General features: G+C 35.0%; 1 protein-coding gene across 2 annotated transcripts in view; it reads right to left on the reverse strand.

Annotated features, from left to right (window-relative positions):
- SLIT2 (slit guidance ligand 2) overlaps positions 1-27,586 on the reverse strand; it is a 358,593-nt gene that overhangs the window by 327,504 nt on the left and 3,503 nt on the right. For both annotated transcript variants that reach the window (XM_059164789.1, XM_059164780.1), the window contains exons 3-4: positions 26,849-26,920; positions 15,522-15,593 (exon numbers count right to left, since the gene is read on the reverse strand). In XM_059164789.1, coding sequence (XP_059020772.1) covers positions 15,522-15,593; positions 26,849-26,920 — 144 coding nt within the window. The remainder of the gene's footprint in view (positions 1-15,521; positions 15,594-26,848; positions 26,921-27,586) is intronic.

Consider the following 27,586-nt stretch of genomic DNA (forward strand, 5'->3'; position numbering starts at 1 on the left):
AAAGCCACCTACGTATCAGTGAATATCTTATATTGATGCAAGACATAAGAGATATTGATTGAACAAGTTTGCTGTTATTGTCTTTAAACATAAACACTATCAAGGGACAACAAATGCAAACATATTAAGAGGTTAAATCTTCAAATGCTTTCTGAGGCTCAAGTGTCATGAAAGATGGCTCCGTGGATCCTTTGTATTCCCTGTCCTTTCCCTTCAGCCGATGAGGATGAGTATTTGAGTCTCCAGATCTGTGAATAGGGCTGTACGGTGTAGAGATGGATATGCCCAAGCCCTTAGGGAGTGTACCGCCTAGGGAGGGGATTTTGTGAACAAACTAATATTTACAACATAAATATCAAACAATTTCTATAATCTACTAGACATAGTCAAATACTTTTAGTTTCCTAGGCTAGAGGTGTGTGAATCAATCATGTCCAAAAGTAAGTGAAAAATTCTGCACACTGGAAGACGACTAGTGTTTGGTCTTTCACAACCCCACAAGGGAAGGGAACCCCCTCACCAGGCAGGGTGACAGCACCCTCTGAATGGCAGCTGTCCCAGCTTGTGAGGAAATAAAGCAGTGCCTGGGTAGTGGCAAAGCCAGGTGCGATTTCAGCATTCCAGAAGCAGGACTGGGAAGACAGAGAACTCTGATAAAGGAGAACTCATGCAGCATGTGAAAAAAAAAAAAGAAGAAGGAAGGAAAGAACAAGCAGCTTCTAATGTGTCTCTCTGCATAGTCTGGTTTCCCATTCTGACACTGGGGTGGCGGGGTGGGAGGTGGGGTCTCAGCTAAAAACCAGAAAGCAGTAACACATGATTTTAATAGATGATGGCAAATGTTTGATAATTTTTCCCCTACCAATTCAAGAAGTGTTTGATTTATGAAAAAATATTTAACATCCACTGAACTCTGTGACAGGTGCATTATATCTTCTAATCCTGTCAAGGACTCTCTGACATTGATGTTCTAATTATCTCCATCTTAAAGAAGAGGGTACTGAGTTAGAGAGGTTAAGTAATGTGCTCCCAGTCACACAGCCAGCAAGCTTGAAGCTAGGATTCAAATTCAGGCAGACTGTTGCAAAGCTTACATACACTCATTCAACCAATATTTCTTACGTATCTACTGCTCGCTTCTGCCTTCATGGAACTCTTATTTTAATTGGGAGAGAAAGACAACAAATAAATAAGTAAAAAAAAAAAAAAAAAAACATGCAATATGATAGTGATGATGCGTCCTGAGGAGAAAAAGAGCAAGAAGTGGTAAGAGAGGGTAAGAGCACTGAGCTCACTTGTGCAGAGGGATATAAACTGTTACAAAATGTGTTCTATTTTACGCTTTTAATAAAATCCAGAAAATAAGTGTGTTTATAAATACTGGTTAAGATGTAAAGTAAATTATTTTATTAAACCCATTTAATATCTGGCTTTGAAGTAGTTCTGTTTTAGCCATACCCTGGTATTTTCTTTGAAATCCCTCATTACTTAAAAATTGGCAGTCAAAGCAACATGCTATGGAACTAAGAGAAGGGATCATAATTTTCAGTAGGGATCAGAGTAAGATCCTATCAGATATATGAAAAAAGATGTCTTAGGAGATCTATGATACTATTAATTCTTTCTTCCTTTTATTCCTGTCTCTAACCCATCATATCTAAGTTGTTTTGTCATTTAGTGCCTGGAGAGAGAGGTTATGGAAAGAAACTCTGAACAGATGAAACTTTATTTTGATTCAAAGTCCATCAGCCATCCTCAAGTTGTACCTAAAACACTTTTAAAAACTACTTTTGAAAAGCAGCCATTTCTCAGAAAAGCTACAGATCACTCTTGTTACTTGGATTAACTGGTATAAATGGGGGAAGGATGGGAAGAAGGGGATCTATAGTCAAATAACTTTGAGAAGCGAATTTTTAAATGTTAAATTTATTTATTCCACGACGCCTCAGAGACAAATACACAAGTGTATTTGCAGTCACCACAGGGGATATGACTTTCATTATTTTCTGACACATTGGACCACAGAATACTTTTCTCTTGGATCACTGGGAAGCACACATTAGGAATCACTGTTTTGAAATACACATAACATAATCAGAATGGAAGTAAATATAAGGCACTAACGTAACACAGGCTTGAGAATTGAAGAAAAGAGCTACACTTACGAAACACCTAAACCTGAATCATCTTTTTTTTTTTTTTTTAAGATTTTATTTATTTATTTGACAGAGATCACAAGTAGGCAGAGTCAGGCAGAGAGAGAGGAGGAAGCAGGCTCCCTGCTGAGCTGAGAGCCCGAATTGGGACTGGATCCAAGGATCCTGGGATCATGACCTGAGCCGAAGGCAGAGGCTTTAACCCACTGAGCCACGCAGGCGCCCCCTGAATCATCTTATAAGAACATAATCAAAGTAAGGACCTTGCAATAGAAATCACACTCATGATACAGATAGAACATTTATTTGGAAATAACATATTTATCTACAGTTTAAAAGTTTCAGGGTACTCCATTTATAAAAATATACCAGTATCTGGATTTTCTTGTTGTTTTGAACCACTCTGTTCTCTTTAAGTCAAGGTACAGTTTCTGAACAAGAGGGAGAATAAGACTGTCCATTTTAAAAACATTGTTACATTTCTAGTTCTTTTTTGCCCCTCTGTCATACATAGTTCAAGTTTTTATCTGAGTACCATCTAGTATCCCATCTTAAGACAATAGAAAGATGTCTGATATTTCAGAAAAGAATCAAAAATAATGTTGCTAATAGTTGGGCTTCTGTGAAAGACTGAAAAGAATGAAGAAAAATTACTTCCATACACCCTTAGGTGAAAACTCTTGCCCTGAAATATGATAATTGATATATGTCATGATTTTTCAAGTAATTATTATAACTACAAGTGTTATTCTTGTTCATGCAACTTCACTTTTTTAATCACACTATTTGCTGTTGTAATTTCCCGCCTCAATTAAATTCCAGGGGATTACATGGTGGGTGGGGAAAGGAAAAAAGGTATTTCCTTTTATCAAATGTAACTATGTTGCTTTCTCATTCCATCACGTTCCTGTGTAATAACAGAAGAATCCAGGGTGGTCACTTGGAGTACCTGATTAACAACTTTCCTTGAAACTATTAATTAGGTGTGGAATTCCTTCCACTTAAAAACAGGGAAAGAAAACCATACCAACTCAGAAAGTGAGCTCGCCTTTTGGAAAAAGACACTGGGTTTCAGTTGCCTTCAGGGTATTCAGGTTCTATACCTTCTATTCTCCTCAAAAGTTCAGGGAAATGTCCAGGGTACAACATCTAAGGTGCATTTACTAGGCAGAATTATAGAAAATGATGGTTCTTACTCTCACACCTGTTACTATCAAAGCTCATAACACAAATATGAACCTAACCTGCATCAGCCAACACCTTTGATTTGCCTTATTTGATATTTAACCCATATCTTTGTGCTACCATTAGTGATGTTTGAGAGGTGGGTGATTATTGAAACTACTTCAACTGCACACCACTTCCCCCATATTGAGGGATTACCAAGTATCAGGATAACAACTTAATAATGCATAACCATAAAATCTCCCTTAATCGTTTTTTTTTTTTTTTAACCTAAGCCTTCAAACAATTCAGATTTAATACCAAAGCCGCGCAAAATATAAGCAGGCTGTATTTATCTGGAAAAGAAACTGCCTTTATTTTTTAAATTGCTAATAGGGGAAAGAACAATCTCAAAATCATTCACCCATAATATAATTATCTAATTCCTCGTTTATTACCATGAATAATTTCACCATTATAATTCTTCCAATTCCTGTGAAGAGCTCCCTATACGTTATTTGAAATAGAACTAGAACTGTGTTATATATTTCAATCTCCTTCACATCTCTCCATTATGTTTGAGCATCCCCTAGAGACCAGAAAGCCTGTGCTAAGTTCTGGTGATAAGATGGTGAACACACCAGATATGGTTACTCTCTTAAATGACTTACTGCACACTTTTATAAGCAAAGAAACTCATCTTCAAAAAAGAAATCAAGCACTTCTCAGTATCTGCAGCTCGAGGAGACCAGAAGAGCTACAATGTAACTAGGGTATTTGCTGATCAAGTGTTCTCTTCACAACACACCATATTGCATTCCAAGTTGAAACTATTGTTAATATTTTTCAGGCTTAATTTCCATCAAGCATTCAGTTGGAAAGTATTGATTAAGCAACCTATACTAGACTAGATCCTATATGTAAAACAAAGACAAACACGAGACAAGGTTCTCTGTTAACACACACATTATGTTTAAAGAATAATACATAACCACACATTATAGGACACAAAAAATAACCATTGTTTTAAAAATAAAAACAAAAAGAAAAATAACATAAAATACATAGCATTTACCCTATGTCAAACATCATACTAAGCCTTGTTTATTTAGTGAATAATTTACTGCATACATCACTTTCATAAGAAAAATTCTATTATCTTCCCTTTATTTACACAGGGGGAAACTGAGGCACGGGGAAGGTAATTGAATGACATTCTCAAGGCTACACATTAAGTGATTCACTCACTCCTACACAGTGAACAGTCTAAACTCATAACCACAACCTTATAATCAATGATTACTGGGATGTAACTTACTGAAGCAGTTGAGAAGGGTTTCATAAAGGAAGTAAGGCTTATTATATGAACAGGCAAACTATGCTACTATAAACTGGAGGCAAGAATGGAGGCCAGAATTGTGCTGAGAACTTCCAGCAAGTAACCACAAAATCTGCTTGCCCGGGATACAGTGTGCATGCTATGATAGGAAAGATGAAGTTAAAGCAGTAATATAGAACTAAATTACAATTGGTCTTGAGAATCAGACAAGATAGCTTTATGCAAAAGGGAAGTTAATTTTAACTCACTTAATCCCTGTGGAGTAGGATACAGAGTATTTCTAGGCATCCCATCTCCCAATCTCATTATTTGCAATGGTTCCAACAGAATAACTATCAAATATATTTGTTACAGCATAATCATTTGTATTTAAAGCAGTCATTCCTATTTTTTAGGAAGCAAACTTGGAGACTTTACCTGCAATAAATCCCAAGATCTTTCTTTTTATTTACTCGACAGGGATTCCAAATAACTGATGTATAAACATTAACACTGACTTTCTCAATATAAAAGCTTATCAATTGTTTTTAGCATAAAAGCAATATAATTATCTATATTAAGTAAAATGTCCTAAAACTTCCTTAAATTCATATTCTTCAAGCATTTTGAACATTCATAAAATTGTTGTTTCTCTCTCACTTATAGCTATTGCCACTTCACACACACACACACACACAAGCACACAGCTCCTGATTGGCTTGGAATAGCTATCAGTCTAATGAACTATATCATTTAGAATATACTAGCTACCCAGTATGTTAAATAACCAAAATGTGTTACTCTCCCTTTCTCTCTCTTAATTTTTAACTTCTGAACATTTTGTGTCTTGCAACTACCTAAAGGTGAAGGAAATAAAGTTTAAGCAATATTCCTACTTATTGTTTTAGTTACTTGACTCTGGGTGGAGAAGGAGCTTTGAAAAGAAAATGATCAATGTCAAATAGAAAAAAGGAAAAGGAAAGTTTAGGAGAAAAGCTGAAATTTGATAGAAGGAGAACATATAACATTGTAGAAAGTGCTCATACAATGTTCAGCTGTACTTTGTGAATGGGAATGTAATTCTTGGTTCAAACAGAGCTTTCTATTAAGAGATTTTTAATAACACTCAGTCCTCCTTGCACTCTTCTACCATGAATAATACAGAAAGCAGATTTTATCCTGAGGTAACTGAATTTAAACTTTTAAAAGAGGAATAAACATGTTTAGTTTCAGTAAGAATAAAAATAGCATCCCTAGAAGAACTACACTCTAACAGGACATTCATGTCTGAAAAATAAAAGAAAGGTTTTACTTCAACAGCAAATAACTGTAAATATTTTTTCAAGTTTCATATATTTGCATATGTAGTTGCATATCCAGATAAAATGAAAAGAATTAAGATATAAATTCTAATAATATTTTTAGAAAAAATACAGTGAGTGAGCGAGCAGCTGCCCTTGGCAGTACATATTTTCCAAATGCTATCAATTTGCCTCAAACCATTCCTTTTAGGTAACTGTTTTTTTTAAATAAAAGATCAGAAATAAATTAAGACACTTGATAACATCTAATCGTTTAATAACTAATGAAGTGCATCTAAATTTTCTTATTATTGGTGTCATTCGTCCTGTCTACACACAAACTTTTTTATTATGAATATAATAATAAGGGACCTTTCCCCACATAATTTGCTTGCCTGTGATTACATATTTTGACCCCAATTCTTAGAACAATGTAACTACAGCAGTGGTTTAAAAGATGTAAAAATATGTATTAGTATGCTAAACGTATTTAAACGTCTTACAAAAAACAAATGAGCAGTTTCAAATGTTTTGCAGTAGAATGTACAGACTGTCAATTAAATAATATTTAAATGTTAAAAGTTGACAAAAAAATAAAATGTTTAATGAAGATGTATTTTTAATATATTAGTCTAGAAACCTTTTAAATAAGCATACCAGATTTAAGATGTAATTTAAATTAATATTTTAGAAAAAAGGGGTCAAGGTTAAACTGTTTGTCTTCCTTAAAAAGTTCATAATGTCTTTTGTGTCCCTACTTACAAAAAGAAATCTCAATGAAACTTGGATATTAAAACCTCCCAGGAAACCAACAATAAAAGCTGCTAAGAATTTCACAAGTTTTTTTTTCCTTAGGTGTTAATTAAATGATCATTTAACACTGCAATGTAAACACAACATTTTCATCTCCTGACAGCACAGCCTATTATAAATCCGGGGTAATAAAAGTCTTGGTGTTAACGCTCTGAACCAAGTTCCCACCACACTCTAAGATGCCTTGTCGTGTCTAAGGTTAAGCATCTAGACACAAAACAAAGCTTGCGCCTACTCGACTTCCAGTCCAATTTTCCCATCGCCCAGTGACCTAGGTAACACTTTGAGCAATAAAGAATAAATTTAATTTCTCCAGCATTTTGTGAGGATTAGGAACAATTGTTGGCTTGCAATGACTTTTTATCCTTGGATTCTTTTTCCTCCAGAGCATTCCTCCGGTCCTAAAAGAGAATTCTGATGGTTTAAGACATAGAACAAACAGAACTTTAAATTAGGCTTTTTTCAATCAATTGGAACTGTTGGAGGGGAAGCAATCAACCTTTCTCTGTGCTGTTCTCGGCTATTCACATACTTCAAGCTTTAATCGTTGACTAGTAGAAGAAACCTATCATGACGAGGCAAAGCTATCTTTTCCCATTCTGTTTCCAGACGTATTTATTTCTCTTTTCTTTAAGATTTTTTTTTTTAAACACTTAAATCAAGTTGCCATACTTAGCTGTACACATTCATTTGAGGGAGATTTCGAGAGGCGCAGATGTTCTCTTAATAACATTTCACACAACCATGTCGTACCCTACACCACGGGTGTTGTTACCAACAGGCCTTTTTACTTTTCATTGCTTCCTTCCCTAGAATTCAGTTTTTAAGGAAAAAAAAAAACAAAAAAACAAAAACGAAAACCACTTCTACCCCAAAGTTTCTTATATAGATCACAATTTATCAAATATTTATCATGATATTTCAACTTTCTACAGAGAATTCAGTGATAGCAATTAACTTGGTTAGGGGTAACAGGTAATAAAGAGGATCTATACCACATTGCCTCTGCTTGCAAAGCCTATGTACATGTGAAAAGTATTAGAGTTACAATAAAAACAAAACAAAAATAGCTTCTGGCTCAGATCTATTTCATTATCAAATATTGTTTAAATCCAAAGTGCTAAACGATTTGCAATTTGCACTGCATTTTGACATATGTTTAATCTAAAAATGCTCTTAAAATCACATATGCAGTTTATGTAAAGATGACAGAATGTTCATATTTGCATATTACAAGATCAATGGGTTAATTATCTTAGATAGTTTTAAAGACTGAAGTTTTAATTAGCAATAAAAATGTTCTTCAGCAACATATGCAAATGTTCTTGATAACTTTTAGAATAGTTAACCTGTGGTTTAAGGAATTTATGCAGTTTTTCGAGCTAATCCATATATTCCCTTCATTTATTTAGGAAAAAACATCATTAAAACAGCCACCCAAATACGTACACTAACATAGTTTCTGAGTCACAGTCTCTGTCTCTATAGCTAATTCATTTTAGATAGGAATTTTAAAACGACATGAATCATCAACTGGGAGAGGGTAAGTGATCTCAGTACGAACATTCTGGCCTTAATGTACCTTATGTGGCCAAGTAAGGAGAAACAAAATGATGCAACTGCACATTTTATGTTAATTTGTAGTGGTAAAAAAATTAATGTGGCTATGCTTACGTGCACGTTATTACACCGAGAATCATTGCAAGGCAGAGGTGAAACAGAACAAGGAAATTTGCTGACTATGGGCAAGTTGCAAAGACATCTGTGTGACTATGTTTTTCATACCACTTTGTAAGGATAAGATAATAACCACACAATACAGTTTCCATCATACTGGAAAGATGGCAATGTTCTTCTGAATATAGAATCTATAGTATGACTTGAAATATCCCCAGGAGGAAAATATGGGAAAATATGATCACTCCCATTTTAAAGATAAGGAAACTTGATTCAAGAGGTGTCACCTGATTTCCAAAAATGGCAGAGCTGCTAATTAATATCAGAGAAGGTATTTAAACACTAGTGCTTTATGTCCCCTCTCTTATGCTATAAAGTAATTGATCTCAGTGTCTTAAAACATAATGTAAATACATTAAAATTAGCTAAAGAGAACTAAAATCCTATGGGCACTTATTCTTAGAATTATTTATGTAAACTTCAGTCACCAAATTATAACCTTGAGACTGCAGTGGCGATTTTATGATTTATCACCAAATTTAACATGGTCCTCTGGTGATGTGTATTGGAAAATGTCTTTTTGTCATGAAAACCATAAGCTTAAATTCAGGGGTCAGCAAACACAATCACTCTCTAGGAGCTAAGTTTCAATTTACATATTACAGGTCAGATGTTAGCAAGGGCGGGGACCCACAAATACCACATACCAGCATTTATCACAGTCTTCTCCAAATTCAAACAGGCCTACTATGAATACTTGTTGGTGGAGATAAAAACATTAACATTTGCAAAAGCAACCATTCAAACACATACACTTGCAGGGGAAAGTATACTTGATGAATTAATGATGCTATAGATTTCACACTCAGAGAGTATATTTTGTGGGTGGGCAGCAGCAGAAACCTACCAACTTCTGACTTTCTTCAGCAACAAACCTTCTACTTGTGATCTCTTTCAAATAAAACTATCAACATGGGGACCGGCAAAAATCTCAAGTAAGATGTTAATCTTCCTTGCATTTATAACTTCTAAATCATAGGAACACATGTGGATTTTGAAACAAAACCAAAAGTGAGTCCCACTTAATGTCTCACTTCTTCATGCCAAGTGGTAATGGCTAATCTCTGTATATCAAGTCCTTTGTCTACCTACCTAAAAACAAACCTTTGGTCATGAAACCATAATCTTTTTAAATTAAATAGTCCTCCTTATCTCTATTCTTTAAGTGGCAAGAACAGAACCCCTTGGAACCAATAATAATAAGTCATTAATAAGTTACTGAACAAAGAACGAGGCTTGGTGTTCTAATCACTGACAGTGAAGGAGTCTCTAAGTTTTCCCTCACTTATGGGTTCCTGGTTTTCAAAGTCAATCTGTTCCCCTTAGCAAAGATCAGTATCAACAGCACAGAGAGTGTAGCCTTACACCGAATGGTAACACAGTCACAGCACATCTGAAGAACTTTCTCCTCTGCACACCCACCCCTTCAGCAGCCTCAGCAATGGAGAGCAGCGGTAGCTATCATGGCAGCTCCCTAGATGAGTAATGATGTGGATCCGGCAGGACAACGGTAACCGTGGCAACTGTAACCTGCAATTCCCGCACAACCACTGTTGGATTTATTGTGGCAGGGGCCAAACAGGCCAAGACTAAAACGGAGCAGGAAACTATGCACCTGATACCTCTAGGAGCCCACACTTGAATCAGAGCAGGCAGAAATTAATTCAAGAGGAATTTTGACATGAGCTCCACCGTTGTACTCTGCATTCATCCCCGATACACAAATCCTATGAGACTAACTTACATAGTTTTATGGAAATGTAATATTATATTAAGTTAACGAATATTCTGCTTAAGTTGAAAAATAGATTATTTTTATTTTGCGGTGTCTACCAAAACCCTCTAAGGTTTAGGGGACTAAACATTTAATTAGCCAAGTTACCCTTTAAGTTTCATTTGGCTCTCTATTATTCATAATGACTTCCCAGCGTTAACTGTTTGCTCTCTGTCCTGAACCCGGCAGAGATTTAATTCAATATATCAAACACTTACTGAGAGATTTCTAAAGGTCAAGCCTAATACTAGACCATGGGGACATAAAAACACAAAACAAAACAAACATGTTTTCATAATAAATGTATGTCAGCATTTATACACATAAGCATAGAAAAAGAAAACTAGGTTAATAATAAGTGACAAGTTTACTAGTGATTGTGTCTGGATAGTGGGATAATGAATAACTTCCACTTCCTCTTTTCCATTTTTCTGGATCCAAACCTTTTTAATATGAGGTTATGTTACTTTTGTAATTATTAAAAACCAAAACAAAACACTAAAGCTCCTTCTATGGGACAAGAAAGAAGGAGAATAAAGACACGCTCACTGTATATTTGTTAAACTTCACAAATGAATTTTTACAATAAAACAAAATTTTTTCTTCTAAAAAAAAAAGGAGGGGGGCCGATTATTATTATCAGAAATAATTTTGAGCATCTGAGATCCAATCTGACAATGAACTGTGACCAGACCAATCAGATTAAGCAGTCAAAACCTATTTATCTCAGGTAAGTAGTCAGTAGGCCATAAAAAGAGTCCTTGAGTTTAAAAATACTATTTATAATGTTAGATAATTTAAAGCCTCCAAAGCTCACTGGGGAATAATAAACACCACTTGTGAACCAGAAATAAAAAAGGTCTTATTCGGGGCGCCTGGGTGGCTCAGTGGATTAAGCCGCTGCCTTCGGCTCAGGTCATGATCTCAGAGTCCTGGGATCGAGCCCCGCATCGGGCTCTCTGCTCAGCAGGGAGCCTGCTTCCCCCTCTGTCTCTGCCTGCCTCTCTGCCTACTTGTGATCTCTCTCTGTCAAATAAAATAAATAAAATCTTTAAAAAAAAAAAAAAAAAAAAAAAAGGTTTTATTCAAAGAAGTAGAGAAAATGGATCATTGGGGCTCATGCATTTAATTTCATTTGTTAGTTTTGTTTTGTTTCAGTAGATACAAGTGAAAAATGAGTTTCTGCTACATGCCTTGGATACTTAAGCTTATGTTAGAAGTCTGGGTAAATAGAATGATACTCAAAGAAATAAACTGAAAACCACAAAACAAATATTTATAACCAAATGCTCGACCACAGTAGTACCAATGAAATTCCTCTCTAATGAGTCCGGATTAGTAGCTGCAAACTCAAGTTGAAACGTGTGAATCACTCACTGGTAAATCACCTTTAAGGTTACATTTATCAGGAAGATTTGTTTATGCTACTCATATATATAATTGCCACTCATGAATTTCAATCAATCACAATCGCCCATTTCAAAAGTAACTAAAATCTCAGTTAATCAGCTCCAGATTGTCCCCCCAAATTATTTTCTCCACTCTTAAATTGATGATAAAAGTGCAATGTCGGTTTTGGAGGAGGAGCATAACGGAGAAGGGCACATCTACGTAAGTTACAGAAACTGTGTGCTGTCTCTTCTAACCGCCAACCTATGGCCCTTCACTTTCCCTCTACTTAAACTTTCCATCTGTCAACAAGTGCTTGTAATTTTATTACACTGTCCTGTAGTTTATGCAGAGTTGGTATTATTTTACAGAGTTCTGTTAATGGACTGGATAAATGGTAATGCTATTTAAACTAGTCTCCTGCTCCAACAAACACAGCTGCAACTGTACTACTATTTCTGAGCAAACATCTTGACCTGAACATGTAGTGCTCTCTCAACCCATCCAAAGAGAAATTGGAGCAGACAGCAAAGGAAAAGCATATTTGGCCGCTAGCAGCAACCAACCGTGTCGAATCATAATTCATATACAGTATACCCTCTTTTTCCTTTATATTGCATTTAGAGTCCAAAAAAAGCATGTGTGCTTCTTCACCTGGCATCTCATTTTCAGCCAAGACTCAAACGGTGATTATTCGTTAAAAAGTGTGAAGAAAACCTGTATAATGTCCTGTATATCAGACTAGCTTTAATCTAAGTAAATAATGATAAAAATCAGACATCAGTAGTATGAATTCCCCATTAACTAATAATAAAAGAATTAAATAGGGGTAAAAGTATTAATTCAATAAGTTAGAAAAAGAAATAGAGATACTAATGAGAATTAGGCAACTACTGATAAAGAGAAAAGAAATTAAAAATTTGTTTCATGCATTCTAGATGTGTCTGTTCTTTAGTACATTCTCTAGCAGGCCAATTATGGATTGCTTAATTTGTATATGCAAAAACCAGCCAAAACCTTCCCCATCCCAACATATTTTCTCTATTTTTTATCAGAAGTCCTGTATCCTTTGTTCTGTCACTTATCCTTCTTGTGAAAGAAAGAGTCATTTTTCAATGAACATTTTATACGGCGTTTTTGTTTGTAGATTTGTGCACATTTTTCCATCTGTTAGAACACTTGTTTCGGATGAACTACTAGGCACCTGTACCTCATGAAGAAAATCTGAACTTGAATCCTCCCTCTTGGAAATTACACTGCCCAGGCAGTCAGGCTCATACGCCTTTGTTCTCTTATTTATTAAAGACATTTAATGGTGGTCATTTAACCCAATTAATGATCATGGTCATTAAAAAGTGGTCACATGTGGGACGCCTGGGTGGCTCAGTTGGTTAAGCAGCTGCCTTCGGCTCAGGTCATGATCCCAGCGTCCTGGGATCGAGTCCCACATCGGGCTCCTTGCTCGGCAGGGAGCCTGCTTCTCCCTCTGTCTCTGCCTGCCATTCTGTCTGTCTGCTTGTGCTAGCTCTCGCTCCCTCTCTCTCTCTGACAAATAAATAAAATCTTAAAAAAAAAAAAAGTGGTCACATGTGCTTATAACTTATCCTCTCAAGAGAAGTATCACTGGTAACAATTCACTAAATCTAATTCAGTTCAACAACTCAAAAGAAGATTCTGGACATGAGGATGCAGAAAAAATTACATCACTATATTTCCACATGTATTTAGTGCTTATGTCAGGTGTTAAATACTAAACATTAAGCCATCAATCTGTAACTTCGGGAATATCAACACTAGCCCTAAGAAATAAAACTTTATCTTCCAAAACTACCCAGAGAAAATCATCTGAACCAAACAGGTACATCATAACTCTGAATGCATGATCTGCCTGCCTATTTTCCCACTTTCAACGTGCTTTTAATTAACTAGAAAATATTGCCTGAGAGTTTTATGGGTTCTGTTCCTTTAACTTACTTCTTGAAGATACCAGTTCTCTTTTCACACAATGGTTTCCTAAAGTTATACAATCACAACAAAATATAAGAGAAAATCCCTTGGTTCACTATGTGATATTGTCAAAGAGGAAAAAATGTTCAACAGAATATAATTTGCTTATAGAGAATTCTGCACTGGATCACACTACCTGAAGTCTCCTAAGAAAATTAATCCAAGTACTTCTAGACTAAAAATCACAAATTCTTGTTGCTCAGAGAGAGTGTAGAAGCTAATTTTCCCCTCTTAAGCTTAATGCTTTAATTGTAGATAACAGCCATTCATTTAAACTGTATTTTCAATAGCTACATAGAAAAAGGAAAATTTCCATTTGGACACTATTAAAAGGTAGTAGCTTTATATGCCTCACTGTACACCAGCCTTGAAATCAATTCTTTAATCCCCTCAATCACAAAAACTGAAAGCAGAAAGTAGAATGACTCTTAAAACCATCTTTGTGGCCCTTCTTGGAAACTAAGCAGAAATATTTAAATATAAGTATCTATATCTATATCTATCTATCTATCTATCTATATATGTAATTTTTATAATAGCCTAGATCTTATTTCCTTGGTCAAAACAGTCCCCACAGAATTCTTATTTAAAAGTCAATCTTCAGGTTTCTTTCTTTCTTTCTTCTTCTTCTTCTTCTTCTTCTCCCCCCCCCTTTTTTTTTTAATTTTAATTTACTTAAATTGAGCCAGTTAAGCAGTAGGGAACACAAGGAGAAATCCTGCCAGGTGACATTGGCTGTCCTTACAGGAACAGTACCAGGAAGGTCAAACTCTAGATGGGGTACATTAGCTGGCTGCACATTTGCCTACTGGGACAGTTCTCTCTACAGTGAGCTAAAGCATCAGCAGGACTCTACAGAGATCCTGGCTACAATACAGAGAGGTCTCTGAGAGGACAATCCTCCTACTTCTGGAATTGATAACAGCAATATTGAATTAACAGGCTATGACGAAGCCAAATTCAGAAAAAAGCAATATGCTCACCTTCCCTACAAACACAAACCTATGGGACATCCGCACCATCCTGGTGGAAGACTTGCTGAGCAGTTTATTCTGTATATCCCAAGAGTTTTGTCACAATGTCACAACGGACGTCAATAATCATTGTTACTTATTTTTCCAACACTTTGTAGCTTATCTGCACAAAATCACTTATATGGCTGAAAATCTCATTTTAAAAGCTTTCAAAAATGTGTTTTCACTATTACATATTAGGTCAGGGAACAAGCATTCCAGGGAGGAAAAACTGATTCTGCCTAAAACTCACATTATGCGCCTTCCAGAGAAGTACTTCCGTTGTTAACAGTCTATGACATATTTGTTATGAAACCTTTACAGTCATTCCTATTTCAGAGTTCGGAATTCTGGCTTTAAAGGGAATATTTAAGAGTAAATTTACAACCCTCTTTAAATACCTTATAATAATATTTCCAGACTAATAAACACTACTCCAGTATAGAAACAATGTCAAGAAAGCTGACATTAAGAACCCTAACTTTACAAGAAAACACTGCCAACTTCCTCTGAAGAGGAAGTACAGGGGCAGTTTTCCTCTTCAGAACTTAATCAAAAGTTTCCGTAAAGAAGTAAGGTAAATCTCATCATCACATAACCGAGAAAGAAGAATACAATTATAATGACTCATACATAAACCGCTAAATGCTAATCAAATAAAACAACTGGAACCACTGGAAAACAAATCATAAATTTCCACAAGAAAAAGAAGAAAAAAAAAGGCAAACTTTTAATCCATTAATCTATCGGTGAATAGATTCCAGGAAAGCAAAGGAAACAGATCCAAAATACATTTAATAAAATACAAGGTACTACCCAAAGCGACAATAACTATTTCTGTCTACTTACAGTCTGTACAGCTTCGAAGTCCCAAGAAACAGCAACTCAGGAAACAGCTGAAGGTGATTTCTGTTTAAACGCCTTTGGAGAAAAACAAAAACAAGGCGTATGTTACACAGAAAATACCCAACAATGAGTCTGGGATTTGGTTGTGTCGTGCCTCATCCTGTATTTCGGAAAAGAAAGAAATGACATTCAAAAGAATTCGAGCATTGCAAATCAAAAGTTGGTTACACCCTTTGTTACCTGACTCTTTAAAGCCAATTTCCATGACGCTTACTCAGATGATTCCCCGGGCCTAAACCCTAACCTCACCGTCCTGTGCAACGTCAGTCATCCAGAACATACACAATGAAAAAGGATGTCTTAGACTCTGATGTATAGGTTGGGTGAGTGCTGCATATAGCTCAAATGCCACAGTAAACAGTGTCCTAAAATAATTCACGTGCTGTCCCAGATGACCTAAATTTTCAGCCAAGGCATTGTGAGGAAATGGAAATTCCAATTTCGTGAGCATTTTGCTTAGTTGTGGGGAAAAAAAAAAAATGTGAGAAAGTGTCAGCACGATTTGTCCCTAAGGGCAAAAGCAGAGGAAAACTGCAAACTTCCAACCTAAACCTACAGTTCTTGACCCCTCACTTGAAAATAAGTCTGGGTTATAACCAATCGTGGGGGCTAAGAATGTTTAGATAATGCTTTTTTAAATGTTTACATGTTATGAAGCTAAATTTAGAATTTAGGGGAAAAACGTGTTTGCAAGCCTAACTCAATTAAACTGTGATTTCAGGTAACTGAGTTCTTCTGGAGTGGGCATGCTTGTTTAACAGTAGGTAGGTTTTGGCACTGATGTACTCATCTCCCAATCCCATTCACTATAAGTGGACAATTTAACATTTCAGTAAAAATAAATCTACCCCTTGGCTTTTCCCAAATTTGAATTAAATAATGACAAGCTGATGCAAAACATGTTCACTTAAATGATTTACAAGTTGCTATAGCTGCAAATGAGAGTAATAACGTCCAGAAAACGAAAGTCACATTGAAGAAACTGGAGTCCTAAGTAGCAATGTTAGGAGAACAGGAAAAGAAGGCATATCAATCTTGACATACATAAATGGTCATGAGGTAGAAGCAAAATTATACTTATTTAACCTGCAGACGGCAGAAATGGCACTAGTGATCATAACTCTTAAGAAAGCAGGTGAGAAGGAAGACTCTTTCTAAGAATTAGAGAATTTCCAAGGATTAGAAAAAATGGAATGCCCTGTCTTAGGAAATTCTCAACTCTTTATTCCAAGCAGAGGCCATGCGTTTTGTTTGTTTCGGTTTGTTTTGTTTTGTTTTTCCTGCAAAGGATATTAAAAAAAAAAATCCTGCATTAGATGAGAAATTGCACCAGGTGAACTCCAGAACTTACTCCAACTCCAAAATGCCTTGAGGCAACGATGAAAACCGTAACTTTTGTTATATAAACTCCTATTATAAAGAAGCTGATCATCTACAGAAACATTCTCAACACTTAATAAAATGCACACTCATAAAAAAGTATGCCAAGACAATTAGGGGGAAAATAGTAAAATCAGTGGTGAAAGGGCAGAATTTCTTCCCACTTACACTAATTTTTTATAAATAAAGCATATAATAAGGTTAAATTTAAATTGAAACCAAAAACTATTACTCATTTATTTTTCTCTGCTGGGCATGGAGAAAGGAAGAAGTACTTTTGACAAAATGGTACTTCCAGAACCTAATTATACAATTTTGATTAAGTGCAACTTAATTATGACCTTGTTATATTTTTTTCTCTCAAAAAATAAACCACAAATATTCACAATAGCAGCAACTAGAATTTTTCCAGGGAAGCAACTACTCTTGTAAAGACTTCCATTATTCAAAGAGCCAATCTCAATTTTTTAAATGGCCTACATGGGCTATCATAGTCTCATTCAAACCACTGGACTAACAAATATTCTCCAAGATTCTCCAGCCACAACCAGTGTGCTCCTTCAAGCTCCTAGTTTCTGCTGTTTGGGGAGCTTTCCTTTTTCAATGGTACTATCTTATATCTTACGTGAAGCTTCCCTAATTCCCCCACACTGAGGTAGTTCCTCCCTTGGCTTCATCCTTGTACCCCCATAGAATTCGATAAATAAGAGTCCTAAACGTTGTATTGTATTTATTCACATACTCAACTGTTTCCCCATACACTGTAAGCTCTTCAAGTATAAAGACCACATCCTTGTCTCCCCTTCCTTCTTCTCTGGCACTTAGTGAGTTCTTAGGAAATGCTAAATGAGAACATACTTCTCTTTTTGCATTTTGATATATTTCAGCAAAACGCTACCATATGCATTTGATATTCAGCCAGCTTTCCTCTGGGTTGCTTTCTGAGGTTCCTGCCTTAGTTTTTATGCCACTCTCAGGCTAACCAAAGCCCCGCCACCAAACTTGCTTTCACATTCCCTATACAACAATTACTCCCTCTCCCTCCCATCAACCTCCCTCTGTCTGCTATCCTCAACATTATCTAGAAGTTGGAAGGAATGCAGTATGTTTCAACAAATTCAGAGATCCTGGGAAAGTAGACAGTTCAGACTGGGTACAAGCAGTGTCTTCTTAATTATTCCTTTCATATTCCCAGCCAATCTTAATTCACTCTAAGACAAACAGCCAACGTACACTAAGCTTACTACGTGATGATGACTGTTCTGAGAGGTTTGCATGAATTACCTCTTTCATTCTTCAGAACCAACCCCAACAGTAGGTACTGTTGTTACTGCCAACCAGAGAGTGGTACACAGCTCATAGAAAGTAGAGCTAAATCCTGAACTCAGGGAGGGTGATTCGAGAACATACCATCTGAACCACTTCTATAAAAGAGACACAAGGCTAAACATTTCTAAACATTAACTCAAAATAACATAATATTGAAATTCTACCTCTCATCAATCTCTCCTTGGGAAAAACATAGCTTTATGGAGTCTATTTCTTTAAAATTTAATTCTAATTCTAATTCTTTAATATTTAATAAAACACTTGAAAATAAAACATTTTTAAATGAACGTGATATTTAGCTCACAGTTTTAAAGATCCATTTAAAAAATGCCTGAAGTTTGAGAGAAAAATGAAAATATGTATAAAACAGTTTTCTCTGAATTCAAGTAGTTTATCATTGTTGCATAAAAATTATTGTGAATGATCTTAACATTTTCTAAACCAAACAGGAGCATAAGACAGGGTAGCATACTAGAAGGGCAGGTAGTAAGTGATATGATAATATACATGGAAAAACAGTACAAAGATTTTTCCCTATAAGAAAATATCAGTACACTTGGGATTCCTGTTCTTTCTTCCATCAGTGCTAAGAATAAATGGAAATACAAATATTAAAAGTCAAAACTCTCCCAAAATATTCAATGAAGGAAACATTTTAAAGCAGGGATTTCTTGTAAAATGACCAGAAATTAAATTCTTCAAGAGAATTTTTTTTTTTTAATCCAGAATTACTTTCAAGACCACTAAGGTGCATAATAATTTCTAAACAAGGCTGAAGAATAAGCAACCTTGCTAGCACCTTCGAATGACAGAGAATACTTCCGAGTAGTTTGAAGAGGATAGTGCTGTAACAATCCTCACATAAATGAGTTAAAGAAGCGAAATCTGATGGTCCCCAAACAGAAAACTGCACGTAGTGAACTAAACGTATCTCTGGGGAGGATTTCTAGGAGCCAGACTAAACTGGTTCCAGTAAGGTGACGAGGTGGGTCAGTTACCTACTGTCCAGAGCAAGGACACTCAACTGTGTCGAAGGAAAGACAGAGTCACACGCAGCCCTCAAGCCATCACTAGCTAGAAGGAATCTGCCCACAAGATATCAGGGCTAACCGAGATCCTCTGGGTGGTAATTCAAGACTTCAGAAAGGGGTGTAAAGTGTGTCTCAAAAGCATGTTTTCTTAAGGCAAAGATGATAGAGATCCTGATAACTGTTTCCTCTGTGCTACAGCTCTTTGAGTGTGACCTTCAGTGGGGTGAAGAAGCTTTCTGGGTCACACAAAACACCACTGTCCTCTGAAACACTGGTTCTTAACAACCTCAATTTGAAAGGCAGCCTTAGCATTATGGACAAGCATTACTTCAAATGATCTGTCAGCAGCTCCTATGGCTTGTCCATTGGTAGAAGAGACAGTCTCTTATTTTTTCAACTTTACCTTAATTCACAGAATATGTGCAGCCTTTATCCCAATTCAAAATATAATACGGAAACAATTGTTCCTGTTGTTGTGAATGTAAAGGATTTTAGCCATGTGCTCAGTCTGTAGTAAGTGTTCACTTAAGTGCCACCTTCATGAGTTTATCATGTACAATCTCCTATATGTCATACAAAAATGTCTTCTTTTCAGGCAAAACTTCTACTTGTTTTTTAAAATGTTTTTATTCTAACATGTTTAAGGCAGAGATTCTAACAGGTATGTATTATTTAGATGGATAAATCGAACTTATTAGTAAAATCAAACGTATTAGTAATTAGTTTCCTCTTCACTCCCCTTACTTCTTGGCCTTTCTCTACATCTTCAGAGCAATTATGAGAAATACTCTGAAACAAAACTTTGAAGAATTTTTGTACATTCTTCACATCTTTTCTATTGCCATATGCCACAATAAGAAAATCCGAATGAAAACAATATAGTATGGATGTACGAAAGTAAAATTTATTATGTACACATTTTATTAGCTCAAGAAGATATAATAATGCCTAAACTGAGCTTTTGAAAAATAGGAGAGATGTTGAAATGCATAATAATAGTTCTTTAAATGCCAACCATGTGACAAGTATTTTGTGAAACTATATGTACATTATCTCACAGAAACCATGGATTGCTAAGATGACAGATAATTTTTTTATAAATATTCTCATAAAGTAATATTCCAATTGCATTTATGCCAAATCATCCCCATTGTTACCAAACTGTCATACTCTGTTCCAAAGATGAGGAAACAGGTTTGGAAAGATCAAGCAGTCTGATCAATAGCTCATAGTGGAATTGAAACTAAAGGTTTTGTAGTTTTGTACAATAGCAGTATAATAGACAATGGGGTTTATTGGAGGTACAATTATTATTAATTCAAAGCAAGAGTTTTCTGATGTCACTCTTACTTAATGTTTCTGATTTTTAAAAGGGGGTATAGGAGTTTGTGTCTGTTTAGAAAACATAAACAACAGTTCAACCAATGAGTGTTTGCTACATTCTACAGAACGGGAGGCAATGGCATATAAAACTTAAAGTGCCTAATCAGAGGAGAGTCGAGGTTCTCTGTATCCCCTGCTCACTGCCAGAAGCTAGAATGACTGCACATAGTGGGAGGCTCCAGAACTACCCACCTGCATCCAAAGGAGACAGACACTGCAAAGACGACAGATAATTTTTTTATAAATATTCTCGTAAAGTAATATTCCAATTGCACTTATACCAAATCGTCTCCATTGTTACCAAACTGTCATTCTGAAAGCATTCTCACCGATGTTGCTAGCAGTCCAGCATACATAAATTGCTTTGAAAAAAAGATAAGAGCAATACATATGAAAGTCCATGTAGAAAAGTCTCTCCTTCCACATAAAGTTGTGAGATTCTGTCTAGCAGGCATAATTCAAGCAGAAAGGTATCCAACAGGAATGAAAGACAGAATTCAATGTAAAATATTTGACATTCACTGCTTCCACAAATACATTGTAACAGTGCAAACTAAAGTACTCATTTCAGAGGAGGTATAAAGGACACAGCATCCAGCAAACACTGTCACAAAGGATGAGCCCAAAACAGATGTGGGAAAAATAAACAGCCTTGCTGCTTCAGAATTTATAAAATGGTCCACAAAGAGCAAACAGGCCTTCTCTCCACTGTGCAACTTCAAGACCCATAAAAAACGATGCCTGAGAAACGCTCTCAAGATGGACTCAATGTCCTGCTAAACTTTCCATAGCGCATGTGCATTAAAGGCTTCAATGATCAGTCAGTCAATGTAACTTAAAATAGCCCAGGATCTCTTATAACCAAGTGAGAATAATTCACTTTTAACAAATATCACAGATTAAGTGATACACACTTGATCTTCTATGGCATTTTTATCTCATGCAGGATATATACACAGTCTCTGCGAGTAAGTTTGATATGTTCTTGAAAGACAAATTGTATTTCCTAAGAAAATAACTGCTATGATTTTATACTTGGTAGCATAAAGAAGCCAGAGAACAATTCTTCTGGGATGAGCTTGAATTATTTTTCAAGGAGATTAGCACTGTTAGGTTTCCCTTACTTTAAGAAAAGGAATGTGTTATGTGTTGCCTGTAAACTTGTAGGATTAGTCAGGAGAGGGATTATCTATATCCTTTTTTTTTTTTTTTTTTTAAGATTTATTTATTTGACACAGAGAGAGAGAGAGAGAGAGAGAGAGATATCACAAGTAGGCAGAGAGGCCTGCTGAGAGAGGGGGGGAAGTAGGCTCCCTGCTGAGAAGAGATTCAGAGATGGGGCTGGATCCCAGGACCCTGAGATCATGACCTGAGCCAAAAGCAGAGGCTTACCCCACTGAGCCACCCAGGTGCCCTGATTCTCTACGTCCTTTATGAACAGGGGATAAGTGGTGCTTTCCTTCAGACCTGTTCCACAAAATATTCTCTCCTTGGACTCATGTGTAGCAACCTACAACAAAACTCCTAGAGCACAGTAATTCCTCCTCCTCAAAACTGGCTGTCACATGCTAATGAATGGTGAGTGCACACAGAACTAATTGAGCACCACCTTAAAATAATAATAATAATAATAATAATAATAATAATAATAATGTGTCCTTTAGATATCCTCTCCTGGGAGTGTAGTGTTTGGTCAAATTTAAAAGGATTTAGACTTTTCTACACTAAAATAAGTATTCTCTTTATATAGACTCAATAGAAACCTGTTAATTCCTAAGTGGACAGCATTCTTTTCCAGAAATCCCTACATGGCTCCATCATAGTACTTTAGGACTCCTTTTTTAAGCAAAAAAAAGCATATCAAATGACATAGTAGACAAAATGTAATTTCAAATCTGAAGATGCTAAAACTTGGAGAGCTGAACACTATGCTTGTTGTAAAAGAATACCCTTCCTTGTTACTGTTATGAAAAGAAAAACAGCTCAATCTCTGCCCTTATCGCTACTGCAATTCCCTTATCATAAGAGTGCAAGATGATTGGGGCGCCTGGGTAGCTCAGTGGGTTAAAGCCTCTGCCTTAGGCTCAGGTCATGATCCCAGGGTCCTGGGATCCAGCCCCGCATCTGGCTCTCTGCCTCCTCTCTCTCTCTGGCTGCCTTTCTGACTACTTGTTATCTCTGTCTGTCAAATAAATAAATTAAATTTTTAAAAAAGTACTAGATGATTATAAAGTTAAAGTAAAATCTAATACCCAAGATTTCCTGTGGTATACTGTTGGTTTTCACTAACATAATTCAGGTATATCAGCATTTCATTTTGCATGTAAGTGTTTCACCACATTTAGGACTTAATGTCTTAATATTTTTTTGACAACCTTAAACAATTTCAAAACTTCTCATACTCAGTGCTTTTGTGTTCAGAACCCGTAAACGCTGATGATATTCACTACTGGGAAACTGAAGTGGCATGGGTCTCCTTAAAAGGCTGTAAAATAGAACTTTAATGACTGCAGCATAATCCCATAAAGTATAAGTGAGTAACAGAATTTTACACCAGCACAAATGTTCTGGGCCCCAGTGTGACTTTTTTTTTAGCCCACAAAGACATTATGCACCAGCCAAGAATTAGTTTGAATTAACAGTTTTGCATGGAGTCTTTATTGCAGATATATCCAGGTATCTTCTCTGAAGGATAAAGGAGTATACGTCATAAATGTTCCAATTGTTTATTGTAGTTTATTTGTAGATTGTTTTCCTATTTAATTTCCATTGCATTAACTAGTTACTTAACTAAATTAGATCCCAGTTGAACATTTCGATTAAACAAATGGGAGATCTCCTATACATCTACACGAGGTACATTTCTCAAGGCTTCATTTTATTCTCAGAGAAGCAGGTACTACTGGGAACACAGAGCATGGAAATCTGCCACTGCACATACTAGGTCCGGGAGTATAGTAGGAAACCGTCAAAACAGGAAGTAATATGTGGTCACAGCGTGTAAGTGTGATTAAGACATACTCCTTTTACAGTAATTCATAACCACATTCTGAATGGTGATCACATTATCTGATACTGTTTTCCATACAATAGAAAGTAGGGAGGAAGGAGAAGGGAAGGGAGTGTGGAAGGAGGAAGATTTTTTGTTTTTTGTTTTTTTCTTTTAGGAGGAAGGTTTTTAATATCCATCCATTTCTTGATATGTGACTAATAACCCTTATTTCACTGATTCTTTGAAGTGCAAAAATTAATCTTTTTGTAGCTATAATGCTTTGATTTACAAATAATGACTTTCTCATTCTATGCTAAAATTAAATTCAACCTAACAGCCTAATCTGTTTTTTACATATTAAATTTGGATTTCTAAAAGGGCACAGATCTTATCTTCTGTTTTCAGACTTGTCTTCTTTCTCTAGACCAAGCTAAAAATCTATCAACATAAAACGAAAAGAAAAAACTTACAATTTTGAAATCTTCAGAAAATATCACTTTGGAATTGTATATTAAAATGAAAAAATACTTAGAACCACAAATTACATTCAAATGTAACTAATATTTTTATTTTGTGTTCTTCACACAAAGAACAAAAATTAAGTTACTCTAAATATTATATGAACAGCATCTGTAACATAAGCCTACATTTATACACCTTTTTATTAGAGTATGAATTTAAAAATTCACATCTAAATTGCTAAAAAATCATATAAGCTCGCATATCTAATTATTTTAAAAGTTAATTCATTGATCACTTCCTTTTCCTTGCATTATCTCTTGCAATTTTGGAGGCAAAAGGCAAATTTTTGTGGTGTTGATGACCACCTACTAAAATAAGAACATATCCCCATAGGCCAACCTTCTGGTTAGCTTTTTTTTAATTTTTATTTTTTTAAATGATATACTGAACAAAATTTTTAATAGTTTATTTCATGACAACTCGAGGGCATTCCTTAACAAAACTGCCCTATTTAATGTATTTAAAAAAAAAATAAATATTTGAAAAGTGTATCCACAGTGTTCCTAAGAAATAGTTTTGAATTCCAGAGTCCCAAGGAGATGAATTGGCTGTCAGATAACAATGTGCTTCCATCAGACGGACTTGGCAGTTGTAAACAAAAGGAATTTTCTCAGCTTTTCCTCACAAATATGAAATATTTGCTTTCGGCCAACAGCTGGGGTGATTTAAAGAAGTCCTGCATATATATTAGTTTTCATTCAAAATTACAAATCCTTCTCCCATTCTGAAACCTCTGACTGCATCTTAGGAAAACTGAAAATTGTTCTGAGATGAAGTGACATTCTCAGGAAAGTAAAAGTCAAAAAATAGTACCTACTTACAACTCTCATCAAATTTCAGATAACAGGCCATCTGGTTAATAATCTTTAGGAAATTCATTTGTTCAAACGTACTTGAAGTGGCTTGAAAAATCATGAGAAAGTTTGGTCTGTTCTAGCATTTCTAAAAATATTTAAAACTATAATAAAACCAAAATAGAGACTACATGAAAAGCCACTGAAATTCCTTCAACTGGATGTTGCTTAAGAATATATATATACACACACATACGTGTGTGTATATATATATATATATATACATATATATATTTCCATATGATAACTAAAAATTATTCATGCAAAAATGTTATATTTGAATTATAATTTTTAAATTATCCTTTCATTTTACCAAATACTTAAATCATACTGATACTTTGTAAATAGATGAATTAAAAGCACCTTTACAAGATACTTATTAGGAATTAACTATTCATAAGAGCTTATGAAAGAGATCAAAGTATATTTTCAGAGTATTTTTATATACTAAGAGATAGGTTATGAACTTAGTAGTGAACTTAACCAAGTATTTACCGTGTTTTTACTTCTCTCTGGAAACGAGCTTGCAGTAGTGACTTTCAGTTATTTTGAATTCCACAGATATATTCCCTATATTGAAATATTTATTACGGACAAAATTTTACAATAAAATAGACACCTCTGGGTTTAATTTTACTTGTGGTGATAAAAATGGAGCCTATATATTTACAAATATCTTAGAAGTTGACAAGCCATTTTTTTCTAGTTACATTTAAACAGAATTAACTTTTGCCCTTGGGCCCAGTGAATCTGAGTATGTTCTATATCTAAAATGAACTTCATATTTCTTTATTTTAAATAAAATCTTATTTTTACCTAAAGTGCCTATTAAAACAGGCATGGAAATTGTTGCTACTTTTAATAGACCTGTTATTTGCCCTTAAAATGCAAACTTATTAAACTTGAGTTATCAAGACATATGAGACATATAATTCATACTTCAAACTACAAAGTGTACAATTTATTTTAATTACTACAGACAGAAGATTCTGTGCTTTGTAGATGTAAACTGTAGATATAAATTAATAACGGCCCTCAAGTAGTATATATCAACCTATAAGATTCTGTTATCTGAAGAAATAAAATATATTTTAAAATCTGGAGTCCATATGATCATCTTGGGGAAAAAAAAATCAACACTAAAATGACAATACTTTGATAATACAATTCTTGCTTCTATTTCTACTAATCTTTGAATTATTTTTCCAGGAGAAATATTTAGAAAGCTATCATAAAATAATGAAATACAGTTGTGAATAGCTGTTATTAACAATGTTCACCATAAGTGATAAATATCAAAAACCAAATTTAAATCATTATGAACTTAAAATATGTCCTCAAACATCACAAATGACACACAAAGCTACAGCATGAAAATTAAAATAACTACTGGAATACTTTTCTTTTCCATAATATACTATAAATGCACATTAAATCACTACCTTTCCTCCTATAAATGCAAATAAAACAAACTAGATGGACCATTAGGAAAACATGTACTCTCTAAGTACCAAAGCAATGGTAACTCACAAGGAAATCAATGTCTCAGGAAAGGAAGTTTGTAATTTTTTTTAATCTTTATTAAAAGTTAGTACCATTTGTGCAAAATTCCACAATTTTTAATTGTAAATTAGTCTGCAAGCCACTTGTTAGACCTCTTGTTTCTGTAAAACGTTCAAAGACTAAGACATGAAATTGGAAGACATGGCCCTTGAAATTTAAGTATTTTTTAAAAAATACAGTTAATGTCGTCATAACTTTGGAATTAAAAATACTTACAGTCTCTCCAGCTCTTTAAGATCCTGGAATGCTCCTCTTTCAATGGTGCTAATCTTATTCTCCATAAGCTGACTGAAATGCAAAGTATAATAGGGTCTTAATGTTACCACTCCCCATCTGAGCGAGTTTCATTCAGTTCAGCAACTAAAAACTTGTAACCTCTTTCCTTTTATAAAATTAAGCAGTGCTCTGGTTTGAGCTTTAATATCAAATTTTACTGATGACAGATTTGAAAGAAATAACAGAGGGCAAACAGCATCCACATCACAAGACTTCAATAGAAAATACTAATGTAGTTTTGCATAAAACTTACTGATCAAAACTCTGAACCTCCAACTACAGCTTATCCTGAGAAGTAACCCATGACATGGCAGTTTTGATAACTGTTTTTGGTAAACTGATTTTGGAGTGAGTTCTTAACTGAAAGAATCAATTACAGCATGTCACCATGCACATAATTTAATTCACTTGTGGATATATATCAGAAATTGGAAGATTTCATAATGGCCAAAATGTGTCCTTTAAAAGATTAACACCCAACACACAGTGGTCAAAAGTATATGTTCACTGCAATGTAAATATTTACAAATCTGTGGGTAGAAACAGTTTCACATTACATTGAATCTCCAATGATGGTTCCCCCACCACAAATTTTACCCACTAATTAAAGAAGTAATCATATTGCAACAACATTATAAAAACCACAAAGATATAAAATACAAGAAACAATTCAAAATA

Source organism: Mustela lutreola, chromosome 1, assembly GCF_030435805.1.
Source record: "Mustela lutreola isolate mMusLut2 chromosome 1, mMusLut2.pri, whole genome shotgun sequence".
Taxonomy (NCBI): Eukaryota; Metazoa; Chordata; class Mammalia; order Carnivora; family Mustelidae; genus Mustela; species Mustela lutreola.